The following is a 16,250-nucleotide window of genomic DNA, read 5'->3' as shown; positions in this document are numbered from 1 at the left end:
CCAAGATATTAATTAGGGTTAAATTTAGATTGCTCTGAGTCATGACTGATTTTCCTTTTATTTTTATTTTAAGGAAAGGGTTTATGGTTATTCCAAGTCTTTTATTATAATTCAATTTTAAATTCAAGTTTACTAAAAAAACAAAAAGAAGAACTTATAAAATTGAAAGTTACAATGTCCAGCAAATATATGAAACCCAATGGATGAGCATTTTTATATTCTAAACTAAATCTTACAAAATAATGTGTAAATACCTTTTTATTTTAAAACAGTTCAGTCATGAGTAGAGTGCTGACACAAGATCACACTAATAGATCAATTTTCAGAATAGAAAGCCCAGAAAAAACACTCTAGAATATAATATTTTACAAATTCAAAACAAAGCTTGTTAGCTGGAGAAAAGATTAGATCCCCATATCTCATATGTACCAAAAATAAATGCCAGATGAATGAAAGAACTTAATGTAAGAGATTAAACCAGTGCAGCCACTAGAAATGTAAATATCTGTTTGATTTTTAGTGTGATGAAAAAGTTTCTAAGCATAAAAATTATACAGGGAAAAACACTTAAACATATAATGTTAAAAAAAGTTTTTATGTCAAAAAAAACTGAATAGAAATTTAAAGACAATGGGACAAATATTTATGAGTTAATATTTATGAGTTAATATTTTAACATATGAAGATCTTTTGCCAAGCATTTAAAAAATATAAACCACCTGGGGACTTCCCTGGTGGCGCAGTGGATAAGACTCTGCACTCCCAATGCAGGGGGCCCGGGTTCAATCCCTTGTCAGGGAACTAGATCCCACACGTGTGCCACAACTAAGAGTTTGCATACCACAACTAAGGAGCCCACGAGCCACAACTAAGGAGCCCACATGCCACCACTAAGACCCAGCACAACCAAATAAATAAACATATAAACCTCCTAATGGAAATATGGGCAAGAAAATGAACTAGAAATCCAAAAGAAAAATTATGGAATATAACATAATAGAAAAAAATGTTTATACATTTTAATTGAAACATAAGTATTTTAAATTTTATGTTTAAACATAAAATGTTTTAAAATGTCACCAATTTCTAAAGTGCAGACTAAAAACAATGAGATACCATGTTTGCCCATCAAATTAACAATAATTTTATAAATTATATTATCCAGCCCTGGTGGTGGTGAGTAAAATAGAATGCTTACACACTGCTGGTAGGAGTATTAACTGAACCCTCTAGAAGGCAATTTGGCTTGAAAATAGTTTCAAGACACCGAAAATATTCACTTTTTGAACCATAATTATACAGCTAGAAATTTATCCTAAGGAGATACATGAACTGTACAACGAAATATGTGCACAGTACATGATAGCACCATTTAGAATAGCCAAACACTAGAAACACATATCCAAAAATAGGAGATGGTTAAATAAATTACGGTAACTTCATGCAATGGACTGTAGGAAGCCTTTAAAGATAATTAATGTTTAGAAGACATGTGCAATATACTTTTAAATTTTTGAATATAATACATAAAGCCAATTTTCTTTAAAAGACTGAAAGAAAATAATATACTATAACACTTTATCTTCTGTACAGTGATTATAGTGACTTATTTTCTTCTTTATAATTTGGTATTTTAAATTTTTCTACAATTAGCATGAAAATATGTGTTTTTTAATATTATATATACATATGATTTTATTGCACCTGTTTCAAAGCTTTGGCTTTATTAAGTTCTTTCTCTGATCTGTCATTGAAGAGGTTTAGTTCATTTATTTTGGTCATGAGGGACTGTTTTTCATCACGATTTTTACTATTTGACTTCTTGATAAAGTAAAGATCATTCTGTAAAGAGGAAAAAACAGTACATAAATACATATTTTAAATAACAATATTAAATACATACTACTAAACATGACTTATATTAAACTATATGCTCCATTAAATATTTATAATAATATAATATTATAAATCTCACCCTTCATGGTCTTATGTCTCTAATAGAATATACATGGATGTTCACATAGAAGCATTTTCATTTTTATTATCTATTGATGTTTGGGTTCAGTTTGAGTTCAATAATTCTAGGAAATATTATGTATGATTACAGTTCAAACTGAACTATTAAGTCGTTGCCATTTACAGGGAGAAATGGGAGGGTGGAGTTCAAGCTTTGGTTAAATACATGGTTCACCTTCTGGAGTTCATTATTTGATTCAACCCAAGTCTCAGAAGGTAAAAACATTAACAGTCTGAGAAAGCATAGGGTCTTGGTTAACTACAAGCTCTGGAATCAGACAGCCTTAATTATATATTAGCCATCCAACCCCAGTGGGCAACATACTCTTCCTCAGTTTCCTCATTTCCAAAATGGAGATGATAACTATACCTACCTACCTGGGTTGTTGTGAGGGTTAAAGAATTTACTGTCAAAGAATATGTGCAACAATGTTTGACACATGGAAGTGTCTATTATTATTATTATTATTATTACATATATAATCACATACTGCTGGAGAGAAAAATGCTAGATAAGATCTAATTCTACTGAATGAATAAATGGGTCATACATACTCAGATATTAGTTTTCTAGCTTTATACCAGTTTGTATCCTCCCTCCCACTCAGAACCAGAACAAGGTTTGTTCCCTTTGTCCCCCTTAGCCCCTCTTAGGGGACATAAAGCAAAAAGTTTCTATTGCCAAGATCTGTCTCCCTTCTCTCTCTCTCTTTCTCTCTCTCTCTTCCTCTGTCCCTTCCTTCTTCCCTCCCCTGCCCTTCTCACTGCCTGTATTTCTCTGAACTATCAGGACTTAAGATTGAAGCAAGACATTAAGAATTTTTTTTCACATAAAGATGTGATTTCATAAAATTAACTTTTAGAATGAAATTTTTAATTTAAGGTAATTTTCAACCAGAAGAAATTTGTCTCTACTATTCAAAATAATAGATGGAGTGGCATGGGAAAGAGAATGCAGAATGACTTTACAATCTAATGCTACTATTGAGAAGAGAAAACCTTCATTAGAAGCTTAACTAGCTTTAATATCTTTAAAAATTCACTTGCATTTCTATTAATTTATTTACCTCTCTGTCAAAACCAGCTGGGATAGGCATAAGTACTAGCCAACTGCATAATGGACAGAGCCCCAGGGTAGCTAAAAGGAGGAACACTAGAGCCATCCTCACACAGGAAAACAGACACAATTCAGGCTAGGGTCAAAAAACATGTCCAGATACAAATGTCACCCTCCTATTATTCTGTAGCACTAATATTCTCATATTCTATGTAATTAAAAAAATACCATTTATTGAGTACCTACTAAAAGCACTGTGTTAAGACATACATTGCTTCTAATTCTCCCAAATGCCCTAAAATAATATTAAATATAGTTTTCCATTTTAAAATGAGTAAACTAGGACTCAGAAAAGTTAAAATATCAGTTAGTGGTGTAACCTTGACATTCAAAACCGGTTCTGCTCTTTTCCACTAAACCAAGGAAACAGTCTTCTAAAAATTTAATCAGGCTACAAACCACTCCAAACCAATATTTTGTCATGTTAATTTTTTTTTTCCCTAATTTAAAAAAGTAGTAGCTCCCTTTCACCTTTGTAGCCCTGAAGGAATTCAGGGCAATTCTTCTTAGAACCACTAGAGGACACTCATCACTAGCCTTTCCAGCTGTTTAACATTTTTAAACCTTTGTAGTTCTCCCCCTATTCAGGTCCATGTTTTCACTCCTTCACTCTTACTTCCCAGTTACACTTTAACATAGGTTTTATATTACATAGATTCCCCTAACACAGGTTTTATATTGCCATAAACATTAAAGTACCTAAAGATGAAGAACATTTTTACCGTATTAACAAAACTGAGTCATCTGAAATATGTAACTAAGTAAATATTTGAATAACAATAGATGACCCATAAAAGAGCAGCTTCTTTTAGATGCCACTTCAGACATAAAAAGCAATCAAGTTATTATGGCAGATACATAATAGAAAACTGGAATTTATCAATTTTTTTAAATCATGTACTATTTAAGACTATTTTTAAGTCACATGGACCACGGATCAAATCCTAGCTGTAATCATGGACAAGTTACTTAATCTGTAAAACAAGTATTATCTTCATCACAAGACATTTATAAGGATTAAATGAAATAAGATACTAAAGGCATATACTTAGCATACAGTAAATGCATAATCAATGGTAATGTTACATTCTCATAGTCAGTATAGAAATATAAGCATTAGCTCATACACTTGTTATATATATGGGTAGCTTGGCAATTATCCTATCCAAAGTCAAGTCTTAGGAACATGTTGACTTAAAATGATGACTAGGATATTTGAAGCATAAAAAGTATTTTAACTAAGTTACATGAAGCTTCTTGATCTGTGTTTCCAAAAGGTTAAATGTAGATTTTTTCTCTTCCAATGTCTTTTGAAGTTCAACAGTTTTTGCTTCAAGGGCTTGTTTTTCTTCTGAGTTAATATCTCCCTTTAACCGTGACATTCGGCGTTCCACTTGTTGAATGTAAAAATCCTATTACAGGTTTTAAAGATAAGTTAGTAAGAAGAAACGGTTATAACCATTTCTATAAATGCAAAAACACTGTAAATACTTTCTTATGAATTTGGCCTGATGTCACCATTTACTAAAGTCACTTTCACCCTTCAGTGATTTATAGGATGAAATCCTTCTTACTGTAAGGGGAGAAAGAGCAAACTATTCTTCAACAACCAGAGTACGTGATAGTAACACAGAACTAATCTGAAAATATAATAAAGCAGCTAGGTGGTCATTTATCATACTCCCATGATGGAACATCAGTAAATCCACTGGATTTACATGGATATGGATTTTTTGAGGGTACATTTTCTAAGGAGTACAAAAAAAGAATCACAAATTGTTAGCCATGAAGGTTTCAAATATGATGAACTTCTAAAGAATTATTCTGAAAATTATACTTTAGAGTCTAATTTTGAGAAACTAAGAACACATTAGATGGGGAAATTAAGACGTAGAGAGGGAGGACATTAAGAAATTAACATGAGACAATATATAAATAGAACAAAAAAGGAAAAAAATTTAAAACGTTTTTTGGTCTGGGGGTGGGGGTGGGGATGGGGATGGGGATGCCGATGTTTGCACAACATACAGTCATAGGGGTTTGGGGTTTTGTTTGTTTGTTTGTTTGGTCACGCTGTGTGGCATGTGGGATCTTAGTGCCCTGACCAGGGATTGAACCTGCACCCCCTGCAGTGGAAGCGTGGAGTCTTAACCACTGGACTGACAGGGAATTCCCAACATACAGTTTTTCTAGGTTTCAGACATCCCATTCCTTGTTTTGTTTTACTCCAGGTCCAATTGCTCCAGGTTCCTTTAAAGCATGGTCTCCCTCACTAGAGCTGTCGATCCTCTTCTCTATTTATTTCAGATCAAGAAAAAAAAATAGCTTTTAAGGTCCCCTCACCCTTCGCTGACCTAACATGATATCCCATCTTCAGCATCTGTCTATCCCCCCACCCCAAGAGTTCTTAGAAATCTTTGTTTTCTTAGGACACTGCAGTATCTTGACCATCACAATTATAACAAATCAATATGAAGACATTCATAAGAGTAACATCTACCTGATTGTACATAATTTCTTGCTGCTGTAAGGTTTCAAAGTCCAGTTTATGTAACTGATGGGTGAGGTGCTTTAGAGAAGAACGGGTTCCTTCAATTTCAGATACAACAGCTTTTTCTTTCATTGTCTCAGTCTGTAATACCTGAACTTTCTTAAATAGCACATCCTTCACTATGTTCAACTGAACTTCTAATTCCTGATAATAAGAATAACAATGATTAATGAAATATAATACCTTGTAATGTTTTATTGCATGAATATTATAATTTGGGGGTCATAAATGAACCCTCATTTTAGCCCTTAAGAATATAAAGCCCTTCCCACAGTTTCAACAAATCCCCAACATTGCTTGTAGTCTACTCCAGTCTAGTAGACTAGAATAGTAGTTTTCTATTCCTGTGTCATGCACCTTGATCTGTCATCTTAATTCTATCCTATGTCACCTTAGCCTTAGAACTTGACCATTCCACTGGTTTCCTTAGAACATAAAATATACTGAAGGCACACAGCTTCTAAGCTCACAAAGTTTACTAAAGTCTTGAGAGTGTTAAGGGAAGAAATCTCCCACCTTCTTTTTGGTACTATCCAGTGGTGAGCACATAAATTTTAACCATCAGCTTTCTAGTAGATGGGAGGTTACGGGGAAGAGGCTGATTTCTATGATTATTTTATTCCCACTATGGCCAGTTTCAAGCTACTAACATGATTCCTCTAAATGCAGAGCTAGGAAGAGATATGCCATAGCAGACCATTATGCAGTATATCTACTAGACAGATATAACAGATGTTAATAGTCTTAAGTAACCTTAAAAGCATAGATAACAGTAAAATGCAGTAAAATAATTTGGAAGTGATATGTGCTGAGTACATATTTTATTTTTAATATAATTTATTTAATTGTAAGACTATATAATTTGATTTTTAATAGTAGCTATGTTTAGCAGCTGACTTAAAAAATTCCAGAAAATTTAACTATCAGCTGTTGTGAGCTGGTGAGAGCTGGCCCCAACACACTACTGGCACTATCACTATCCCTTACTCACACCTTGCCTGCAGCTGACTTCCCTACATGTGCAGCCCTCTAGCAAATAGAAACCGGTACCCTATTCCCACTTCTCCTTTCTCAGGAGGCAGGTCCGTCTTGATCTCACAGTGTCACATCAATGTATTCTAGGTTTCGAACAGATCTCCCACGCCAAGATCTATTGAAAGCTCTCATTTTAAAATGTTGAAATAATTTCCCTCTGTGTTCTTATACCCAGATAAGCATATTTCCCTTTGGCATTCAATGAACCTCAATATGAAACAAAAGAAGTCTGTGACTGGCACATTTAAATTTTCACAAATCAAGAAATATAATCTGATATAACCTTATAAAATGCATTCTTTTTCATATAATAGACAATTTTCACTGGGTTTAAGACCTTCTGAGACTGCTTGGCAGAGTTTTAAAGTCAGTGCTTGGTGGTGAATAACACAGAAAAATATATAGAGTTGAGATTTTTTTCAAACAAACAAAAAACCCCAATAACTACAAAAAACGAGATTATGAACCCAGCCCTGCTACAGCACAATCAGTACACATGCTGCCAATCTTATTGTTTCCTAATTCAGCTAATTATGTCTTCAGAAGGTGTATTTCATACAAACTTCACAGTATTTACAGACTTCTAATAAGTTCTAATACTATCCCGTTCCATGTACTACAGAAAATCACGCTCTTAGGGGCAAAAAAAATCCACAACTTTCTTTTTTTAATAATGTTGTATGATTTGGACTCAAATACCACTCAAGTCAAGACTGTTGCATGACTTCACTACTCAGGAATTTTAAACATACAACAGCACACTGAGGAAGCTGGATTCTATCCAAATATAAATGCAACCATACTTGATATAAGCCTCAGCAAATGGGGGATTTTACCACCACCTTCAGCTACCCGTCCTCTTCTCCCATCAAAAAAAAGAGTAAGGGCTTCCCTGGTGGCACAGTGGTTGAGAGTCCGCCTGCCGATGCAGGGGACACGTATTCATGCCCCGGTCTGGGAAGATCCCACATGCCGCGGAGCAGCTGGGCCCGTGAGCCATGGCCGCTGAGCCTGCGCGTCCAGAGCCTGTGCTCCTCAACGGGAGAGGCCACAACAGTGAGAGGCCCGCGTACCGCAAAAAAAAAAAAAAAAAAAAAAAAAAAAGAGTAAAAGCAGAAAGTAGTGCCTACAGTGATAGGTCACACAAATAATTTTGAAGTTTTCAAAGAGGGAACGGTGAACCAGCCTTTTCCAGTTCCTTAAAAATCGGCTTTAATTCTACCAGAATGCCAAAGAGGTTAAGGTAGAAGGGGTATGCCAGTGAAGTTAGTAAAAGTGTTAGCATTTAAAAGTCTGTTTACCAATAAATGGTGCCAGCCTGGAAGAGGTTAAAGAGATAGCAGATGATGAAGAAATACATGCAATGAACGTAGACCACTGGGGGGAACTTGATCACAAACAAAAAAGATGATAATCAGGTGGAAATAAGTTGTAAAACACGGGCATTTTTCAAGATGCATTTGTAATGTAAGAACATATATACAAGGACTTCCCTGGTGGCACAGTGGTTAAGAATCCACCTGCCAGTTCAGGGACACATGGGGTTTGATCCCTGGTCCGGGAAGATCCCACATGCTGCGGAGCAACTAAGCCTGTGTGCCACAACTACTGAGCCTGTGCTCTAGAGCCCATGAGCCACAACTACTGAAGCCCGTGTGCCTAGAGCCCGTGCTCCACAGCAAGAGAAGCCACTGCAATGAGAAACCCGAGCACCGCAACGAAGAGTAGCCCCTGCTCGCAGCAACTAGAGAAAGCCTGCACGCAGCAACAAAGACCCAATGCAGCCAAAAAAAAAGTATAGGAATGGCAAACAGGGACAGAGACACAGTAGGCATTGAGAAGACATGGAATTTAAGATAGAAGGGCTATACCTCTAAAAGAAGACAAAGTTAAATGCTGAAAGTGAAGCAAATGGAGAATTAGGAGCTGAAGATAAAAAGAGGTCCAACAACTTAACAATCTAATTACAAATGCAATCACCCCAGAAATCAGAGCCTCGTAAAAGACCTCCTTCTCCTCTGATCTCAAGAGTCTAATTTATTCACTATTGCTAAATTTGCTGTGATTTTTTTCTTTAATTTATTTATTTTTGGCTGCGTTGGGTCTTTGTTGCAGTGTGCAGGCTTCTCATTGCGGTGGCTTCTCTTGCTGCAGAGCACCAGCTCTAGGCACGCAGGCTTCAGTAGTTGTGGCACACGGGCTTAGCTGCCCCACGGCACGTGGGATCTTCCCGGACCAGGGCTCGAACCCATGTCCCCTGAATTGGTAGGCAGATTCTTAACCACTATGCTACCAGGGAAGCCCTGCTGTGATTTTTTTTTAAAAAACGAAACTAAACTTACTTTCATACCTCTTTCTTCCTCCTTTAGCATGTCTTCCAAGTTGGTAGCTTTCTCCTCTACAGACGTAGTTTTCTCAGTTATCTGCTTTAATTTTTTTCTTACAATCTGATTATGATTTTTAATTTTGTGTAACCTATAGAGAATTTATAAGGAAAAAATAGAAAACATGTCTAAAAGATATTTAATGCAAACAAATAAGGAATAGTTTATCCTAAGATTTCTTCATATAACTTGAAAATTTCTTTTGCCATAAATCTTTTTATTATCAATGCATATATAATAAGCCATAAAAATATTGCTCCTAAGCCTTTGTACTGAAAAACCCAGGAAAATTTTTTTAAGTTTAATAATTTAGTAGCTATAATTTTACAGTTATTTAACCAAAAAATCAAATATTCAATAATTTTTCTAGAAATAGTCAAAAACTATAAACATATTTAAATACCTTTTTTCTTACCTTGTTGTCTCTTCATTAATGTCCTTCTTTATTTTGGAAATATTTTTCCTCAGAGCTTCTAAATCACTAGAACTTCTATTCACAGTGGCTTTTAAAGTATCCAGCTATTTATTAGTTAACAGAGAGAAATTATATATTTACTCTACATCTTATAAATTAATATCATTTCTGAGAAGTTCTATTATGAACACATTAATTTCTAACTTACATCACAACCATAAACATAATAACCATGTTGCTGTAATACATATTTAACAATTTTTCTTTTTGATCTGATATTAAATTTTGAATAACTTGTAAATCCTGGCATATTATAGAGAACTACATATATGAGTTAAAAGTGCATAGAACAAAAGCTTCACAACATTGTATGTGGCAATGATTTCTTCAATATGACACCAGAGGCACAGGCAACAAAAGAAAAAGTAGACAAATTGGACTTCGTTAAATTAAAAACTTTTGTACAACAAAAACAATAACAGAGCAAAACGGCAACCCAAAGAATGGGAGAAAATATTTGCGAATTATATATCTGATAAGGGATTAATATCCAGAATATATAGAGAACTTCTAAAACTCAACAACAACAACAAAAACCCAGCCTGACTCAAAAATGGGCAAAGACCTTGAATAGATATTTCTCTAAAGAAGAGATGCAAAAGGCAAATAAGCACATGAAAAGACATGCAACATTAATCATTAGGGAAATGCAAATCAAAACTACAGTGAAATACTACCTCACACCAATTAATACAGCTACTATCAAAAAAACCCAAAATAACAAGTATGGACAAGGATGTGGAGAAATTGGAACACTTGTGCACTGTTAGTGGGAATGTAAAATGGTACAGCCACTGTGGAAAACAGTATGGCAGTTCCTCAAGAAATTAAAAATATAATTACCATGTGATCAGCAATTCTGAAATAATTGTTCACCCATGTTCACAGCAGCATTATTCATAATAGCTAAAACATGGAAGCAACCCAAGGCCATTGACAGATGACTGGATAAGCAAAATGTGGTATATACACACAATAGAATAGTATTCAGCCTTAAAAAGGAACAAAATTTTGACATATACTGTAACAGGGATGACCCTTGAGGACATTATGCTGAGTAAAATAAGTGAAATAGGCCAGTCACAAAAAGACAAATACTTTATGATTCCATTTATATGAGGCACTTAGAGTACTCAAACTCACAGAGACAGAATGTAGAATGGTGGTTTCCAGGGGCTGGGAGGAGGGGGAAATGGGAAATTATTGTTTAATGGGTACAGAGTTTCAGCTTTACAAGAAAAGAGTTATGAAGATGGGTGATGGTGATGGTTGTAAAACATTAGGAATGTATTTAATACCACTGTATACCTGAAAACAGTCAAGATGGTAAATGTGTGTTATATTACATGTATTTCACCACAATAAAAAAATTTTGAGGAAAAAGAAGTACTCTTATATGCTACAGCTTGTATGAACCTTGAAAGCATTGTGTAAGTAAAAGAACCATGACACAAAATGCACCATATTGTATGATGTCCAAAATAGGCAAATCATAGAGACAGAAAGTAGATCAGGAGTTGCCAGGGCCTGGTAGGAGGGGAGAAAGTAAGGTGATTGCTAATGGGTATGGGATTTCTTTTTGAAAGACAAAAATATTCTAAAATTAGTTAGTGGTAATGGTTTCACAACTCTGTGAAATACTAAAAACCATTGAATTGTACACTTCAAAAGGGTGTATTTGATATGTGAATTCTATCTCAATAAGCAAATTATAAATGAATGAATACCTGCATTCTTTTCTGTAATTGGTTTAAACTTAAAAATTGTTGAGAATGAGCTATTAGCAGTGACATTTAATTTATGCAAGAAATTCACTTATTTTACTTTTTCAAGATCTTAATAATTCTCTTCAGACAGAAAAAAAAATCTTTCCTTCTTTATCAGGAATATAAAGTATAACAACTTATAGAATAAAAAGCTCTGCAATATTCCAATTTCCCACCCAAATAGCAGTAACTTCAGATAACATGGCCTCAAGGCACAAATTTCATAAAGATCCCTTTATTCCTAACTAAGGGGATTGCTAACTCTCCCTATGGAATAATCTAGTTGGCATGTATGCTCAAAAAAAGAAAAGAACAAAGCAGGAGAATTTTATTCTCTCTTAGTCTGTTTAAAGACATTATACCACTACATTGTCCCACTACCACATTGAAATATTTTCCCTTAACAAGGTAAGAAACTGAACTTCAGCAGGTAGTTCCACCTAGAATTTGAGAGTTAAAACCACCATACACATGTAGCACTGGAAGGACACTTCAAGTTACCACCGATGTCAATAATTCATCTTCACATTTGCTCATTTGCCGGTTATCTTATAATTATGATTTCCAGCCTAGACCCTTCAGGAGCCTTTTGCCTTGGGTCACTTACAGAACACTATGTGTGACAGTCAAGTTGGTCACTGCACAACTCCAGAGGGAGCCCTTCACACCACCTGTGATGTGAATGACAGCCCCCTGTTGCCTTCATCCAAGCAAGGTCTCATTAGAGTATCCTAAAAGTGCCACAACATGAAGGGATGTAACAAAAAGAACTAGAAGACAGTTTCTTAATCAAAGGAAAGGCTTTATGCTTATTTGTATAGTAATTTGTTATAAACACACAAACCAGTCTTTTTAGTTGACATACCTCATCCTTCAGCTGAATTCTCTTAGTTTCATGACATTGATATTCCGTTCTACATTTTAAAACTTCACGATCAGCAACAGAAATTTTTTTCTCATACTCTGTGTTATTCCCAATCTCACTTTCCAAAAACTTGATCTTTTCCTTAACCAAATTTTCTTTTTCTCTTATTTCCTGTTTTATCTTTGCTAGTGCCTAGGATTTAAAATACATGTTAAATATATATTTAATATAACAAACAAAACTAAAAGGAATTTAGTTTTTCTATAGCATTTATTTTACCAAAACTTAAGAAAATGTTTTTTAAAGACAGACTGATTTATATGAATAAAATAAAATATTAATATGCCACACACTAATATCTATAAGCTCATTTTTTAAAGATCTCTGTATTTTATTTCATCCATCTGGTACTTTGCTAAAGGGATGAGAAAAATGTCAATTTTTCATCAACAAAAGGTGACATGTAAAAAATATAACAGTATTGAATAGTTTTCACATGGAAAGTTGGATTTCAATGAAATTTTCCAAATATTTCACAAGACCAGTTTCTTTCATTTTTTGAGAATTTTATTTTTGTTATTGGTTTCTGTAGGAATGTCTTCACGCAGGCTTTTTGCTAGTCTTGGGGATACAAAATAACTAGAGTATACAACGTAGTAACTGAGGTATGGACAAAGTATTAATACTATGGGAGCAAAGAGATAATGAAATCTACCCAAGAGAAATCATTAAAAGGCTTTACCTAAGAGCCTTCATTTGAACCGGGCCTAAAAAGATAAATGGGGGGCTTCCCTGGTGGCACAGTGGTTGAGAGTCTGCCTGCCGATGCAGGGCACACAGGTTCGTGCCCCGGTCCGGGAAGATCCCACATGCCGCGGAGCAGCTAGGCCCGTGAGCCATGGCCACTGAGCCCGCGTGTCCGGAGCCTGTGCTCCGCAACGGGAGAGGCCACAACAGTGAGAGGCCCGTGTAGCGCAGAAAAAAAGATAAATGGGGATGCATAAATACTCTAACATGGTTAAGGTGCAGGGTGGGAGGGCGGGTATGGAATGGGGACATAATAAGAAAGGTTGGAGACAGATGATAGGGATTAGGCTGGAAAGGTAGAGGTTAAGGCCAAATGGTGAAGAATTCAATTTTTCAATTGCCATGTTAAAGAGGGTCAGCTTTTAAGCAACATGGAATAAAGATTTTAGAGCTGGGGAATAAAAAGATCATATGTGGTTTTCACGGGTGATTCTGATGGCAATATGTTAACTGAATTGGAGGGAGAAGGAAAATTTACCCTAAAATATATTTCTTCCAATTCTTCTGAAATAGGGTCCCATCAAACAACTAATCCCAGGAGACTGGGTCAGGGGAGAGTATGTGTTCTAAAATCAGTAAGTTTTAGAAATGCTGCATGTAATATTGTACATATTAGCATATTAAATCAATATATATCTGAGATTTACTGCATTTTAAAAAACATTTTAAATTTGTTTAATCTAGTATTCCCATCTATATAACAATTAACATTCTATAATTGTAACATTCCATCTATCTACTATGTTCATTCAATCTTAGGAGGTCAAAACTTCCTAAGTTTATATGTGTCAAATGATTATTCTAGAATTTCTTGCCTTATATTAATTTTTCTACCACTTAATCAGATGTTTTAATTCCTACTTCAGCGTTCACATTTTTTAACAGGGCAATCTATTCACAGTTAAGTTTTTATACAGGTGATGCCACAGAAATCAGAAATACCACAAATTGAGAGCCAGCTGTTAAACACTTAGAAGCATCCCACTACCTATGGAACAATTTCTTGTTTCCCTTCCTAGTCTTTTTCAATACATACAGCCAGGAAATGTCACCCCATAAATAAGGAACCACTGAGGATATGACCAGAGAGCTACAAGCTGTGGATTCCGCCAAATCAGCAGGCTGAGTCAATTTAGCTGCAGGGTTGTATGAGAATTTGATTATGGATCTGCAGTCTTAGATCTGACACATTTGATTTACACAGAGGAAGCAGTCAGGACTTGATGCTTGAAAGCAGTATGAAGCCAAGAAAGAGAAACCAACATCAGCATTAAGAAATAAGAGGAACTCATAGTTAACATTGGGTCTCCCAAGTCCCTCCTTAGGGAGGTGTAGGCCATTTTGTTGACAAAATGTTGATTACTTACAGAAGTTTAAAATAAAGAAATCACATTTTACATATAAGTTACATTTAACAAGTAAACCACATCCAGATATGGATGTGGTTCCAAACTCCCTGGGAGTTCCAAACTCCCAGTGACCTGAGCTGCTTGCCAATGCCTTTCCATGGAGTATATTCAGAATGGAAGTTCGCCCATTTTCTCATCTGCCTTCTTTCCTCCTCAATTCCTTCTCCTTCCCAGCTTTCCATCATCTTCCCATTTTCACTCACTACTATTTTACCCTTAATGATTTCCCAAAAAAGTTCTCCTAAATTACCTCTGAAAGTAGCAAAAGATAACACTAGGTCTGTGTTTAATCAGTGTGGTGTTCCTCCCCTTCTGAGCTTTCACCCCATCATGGGTACCTCAGTTTCAAAAGGGAAAATTTATTGCAGTCCTTCTTTTTTTGGCTATCCATGAGGCTCCTTTCCCTACACCTTTGATTAGCACACAAATAGCACACATGCTAAATCCAAGGCACCTTGGACAACCATGTATAAGTCAGGGCATTGGTTTTACTGCAATAACATTATCTGTTGATCTTCTCTCATCCCACATTTCAGAGATGTCAGGATCCAGTCTTCGGCATTATATCCATAAGTAAATAATCTTCATAAAATCTCATTTCTAAATGGATACAGGGTCAGCTTTGAAAAACATTTACCAAAACTACTGAATCCTGCTACAAAAGTGACTTTCAAATAACAGTGTGATTTACATTTGAAATGAATGAGTTAAATACAAAAGAGATAAATACAGCTGAACGTTGCAAGGACCAAACAACTACTTTACCAAGGCACAGTTATCAATGTCTCGATCTCTCTTCTGCATCTGTTCTATTGTGTTCTCCCACTGTTGAATGAGTTCTTGCCTTTCATTATGAATATTACGAAAATCTTGGGCTGCTTTATCCAATTCTAACTGTCAAATGAAGACCAAATAGTATTTCTGTGAATTTAAGTGCTTTTTAAACATCACTTTGACAACTAAGAAATAAAAGTCTTTACTTTAGGGAGGGTGGGAGGGAGGGAGACGCAAGAGGGAAGAGATATGGGAACATGTGTATATGTATAACTGATTCACTTTGTTATAAAGCAGAAACTAACACACCATTGTAAAGCAATTATACCCCAATAAAGATGTTAAAAAATAAATAAATAGAAACAAAACAAAAAAAAATCTTTACTAAACCAACCTGTGCACTTAGAGTCTCTGTGAGTTCATTGTCAAGTACCTTTCTTCTCTGATTACATTCCACAGTCAGTCTTTCTAATTGCAGGGTCAGTGCCTATGATGTAATTACATGCAAAAATATTCATAATTATCATTTTATTAACATAAAAGCTGTTAGCATATCTCACATTAAGTATTATATTATACATATACATATTATACATATTTATTTGACATATAAAATAACTACAAAATAATATATATATTCTTTATCTTCTAGATCCATAGTGCTGCAATGATAACCCAATTGTTTCTAAAAAGACTTTTAATACTTTTTAAAGTAAGTTAGAAAAAAGATTAAACAATAATTTTCCATTTAAAATTATTTTAACTAACATATGTGGTATTAATCTATTAGAAAATAGCATGTTTCATGATACTAAAATATTACCAGATTTAATTACAAGTAGATTTTTAAGTAACGGCTAAAATAATATATTAAATAATCAATAGCACTATAGTCTCAAATCAGCAAAAACTATCTGTAACATTCAAACTATTACACAAAAGAAGTTAAAATACTTATACATAGTTCTAGTACAAAACTTTCTTTTCTGAAATGCTTTTGAGAAACCTTCTCAATCAGGATTCTTAACCGGGAGCCCAGAGATCCCTAAAT

General features: G+C 34.9%; 1 protein-coding gene across 1 annotated transcript in view; it reads right to left on the bottom strand.

Moving 5' to 3' along the window:
* CCDC39 (coiled-coil domain 39 molecular ruler complex subunit) overlaps nt 1-16,250 on the bottom strand; it is a gene marked incomplete at its 5' end in the record, with an annotated part of 45,981 nt that overhangs the window by 19,673 nt on the left and 10,058 nt on the right. The window contains 8 exons of the mRNA XM_082839720.1: nt 1,705-1,842; nt 4,381-4,545; nt 5,634-5,828; nt 9,062-9,194; nt 9,519-9,622; nt 12,210-12,401; nt 15,191-15,319; nt 15,594-15,686. Of these exons, the coding sequence (XP_082695846.1) occupies nt 1,705-1,842; nt 4,381-4,545; nt 5,634-5,828; nt 9,062-9,194; nt 9,519-9,622; nt 12,210-12,401; nt 15,191-15,319; nt 15,594-15,686 (1,149 nt within the window). The remainder of the gene's footprint in view (nt 1-1,704; nt 1,843-4,380; nt 4,546-5,633; nt 5,829-9,061; nt 9,195-9,518; nt 9,623-12,209; nt 12,402-15,190; nt 15,320-15,593; nt 15,687-16,250) is intronic.

Source organism: Leucopleurus acutus (assembly GCF_964270905.1).
Source record: "Leucopleurus acutus genome assembly, chromosome: 5".
Lineage (NCBI taxonomy): Eukaryota > Metazoa > Chordata > Mammalia > Artiodactyla > Delphinidae > Leucopleurus > Leucopleurus acutus.
Note: the sequence above shows the minus strand (reverse complement) of the source record. Positions and strands in the feature narration are given on the sequence as shown.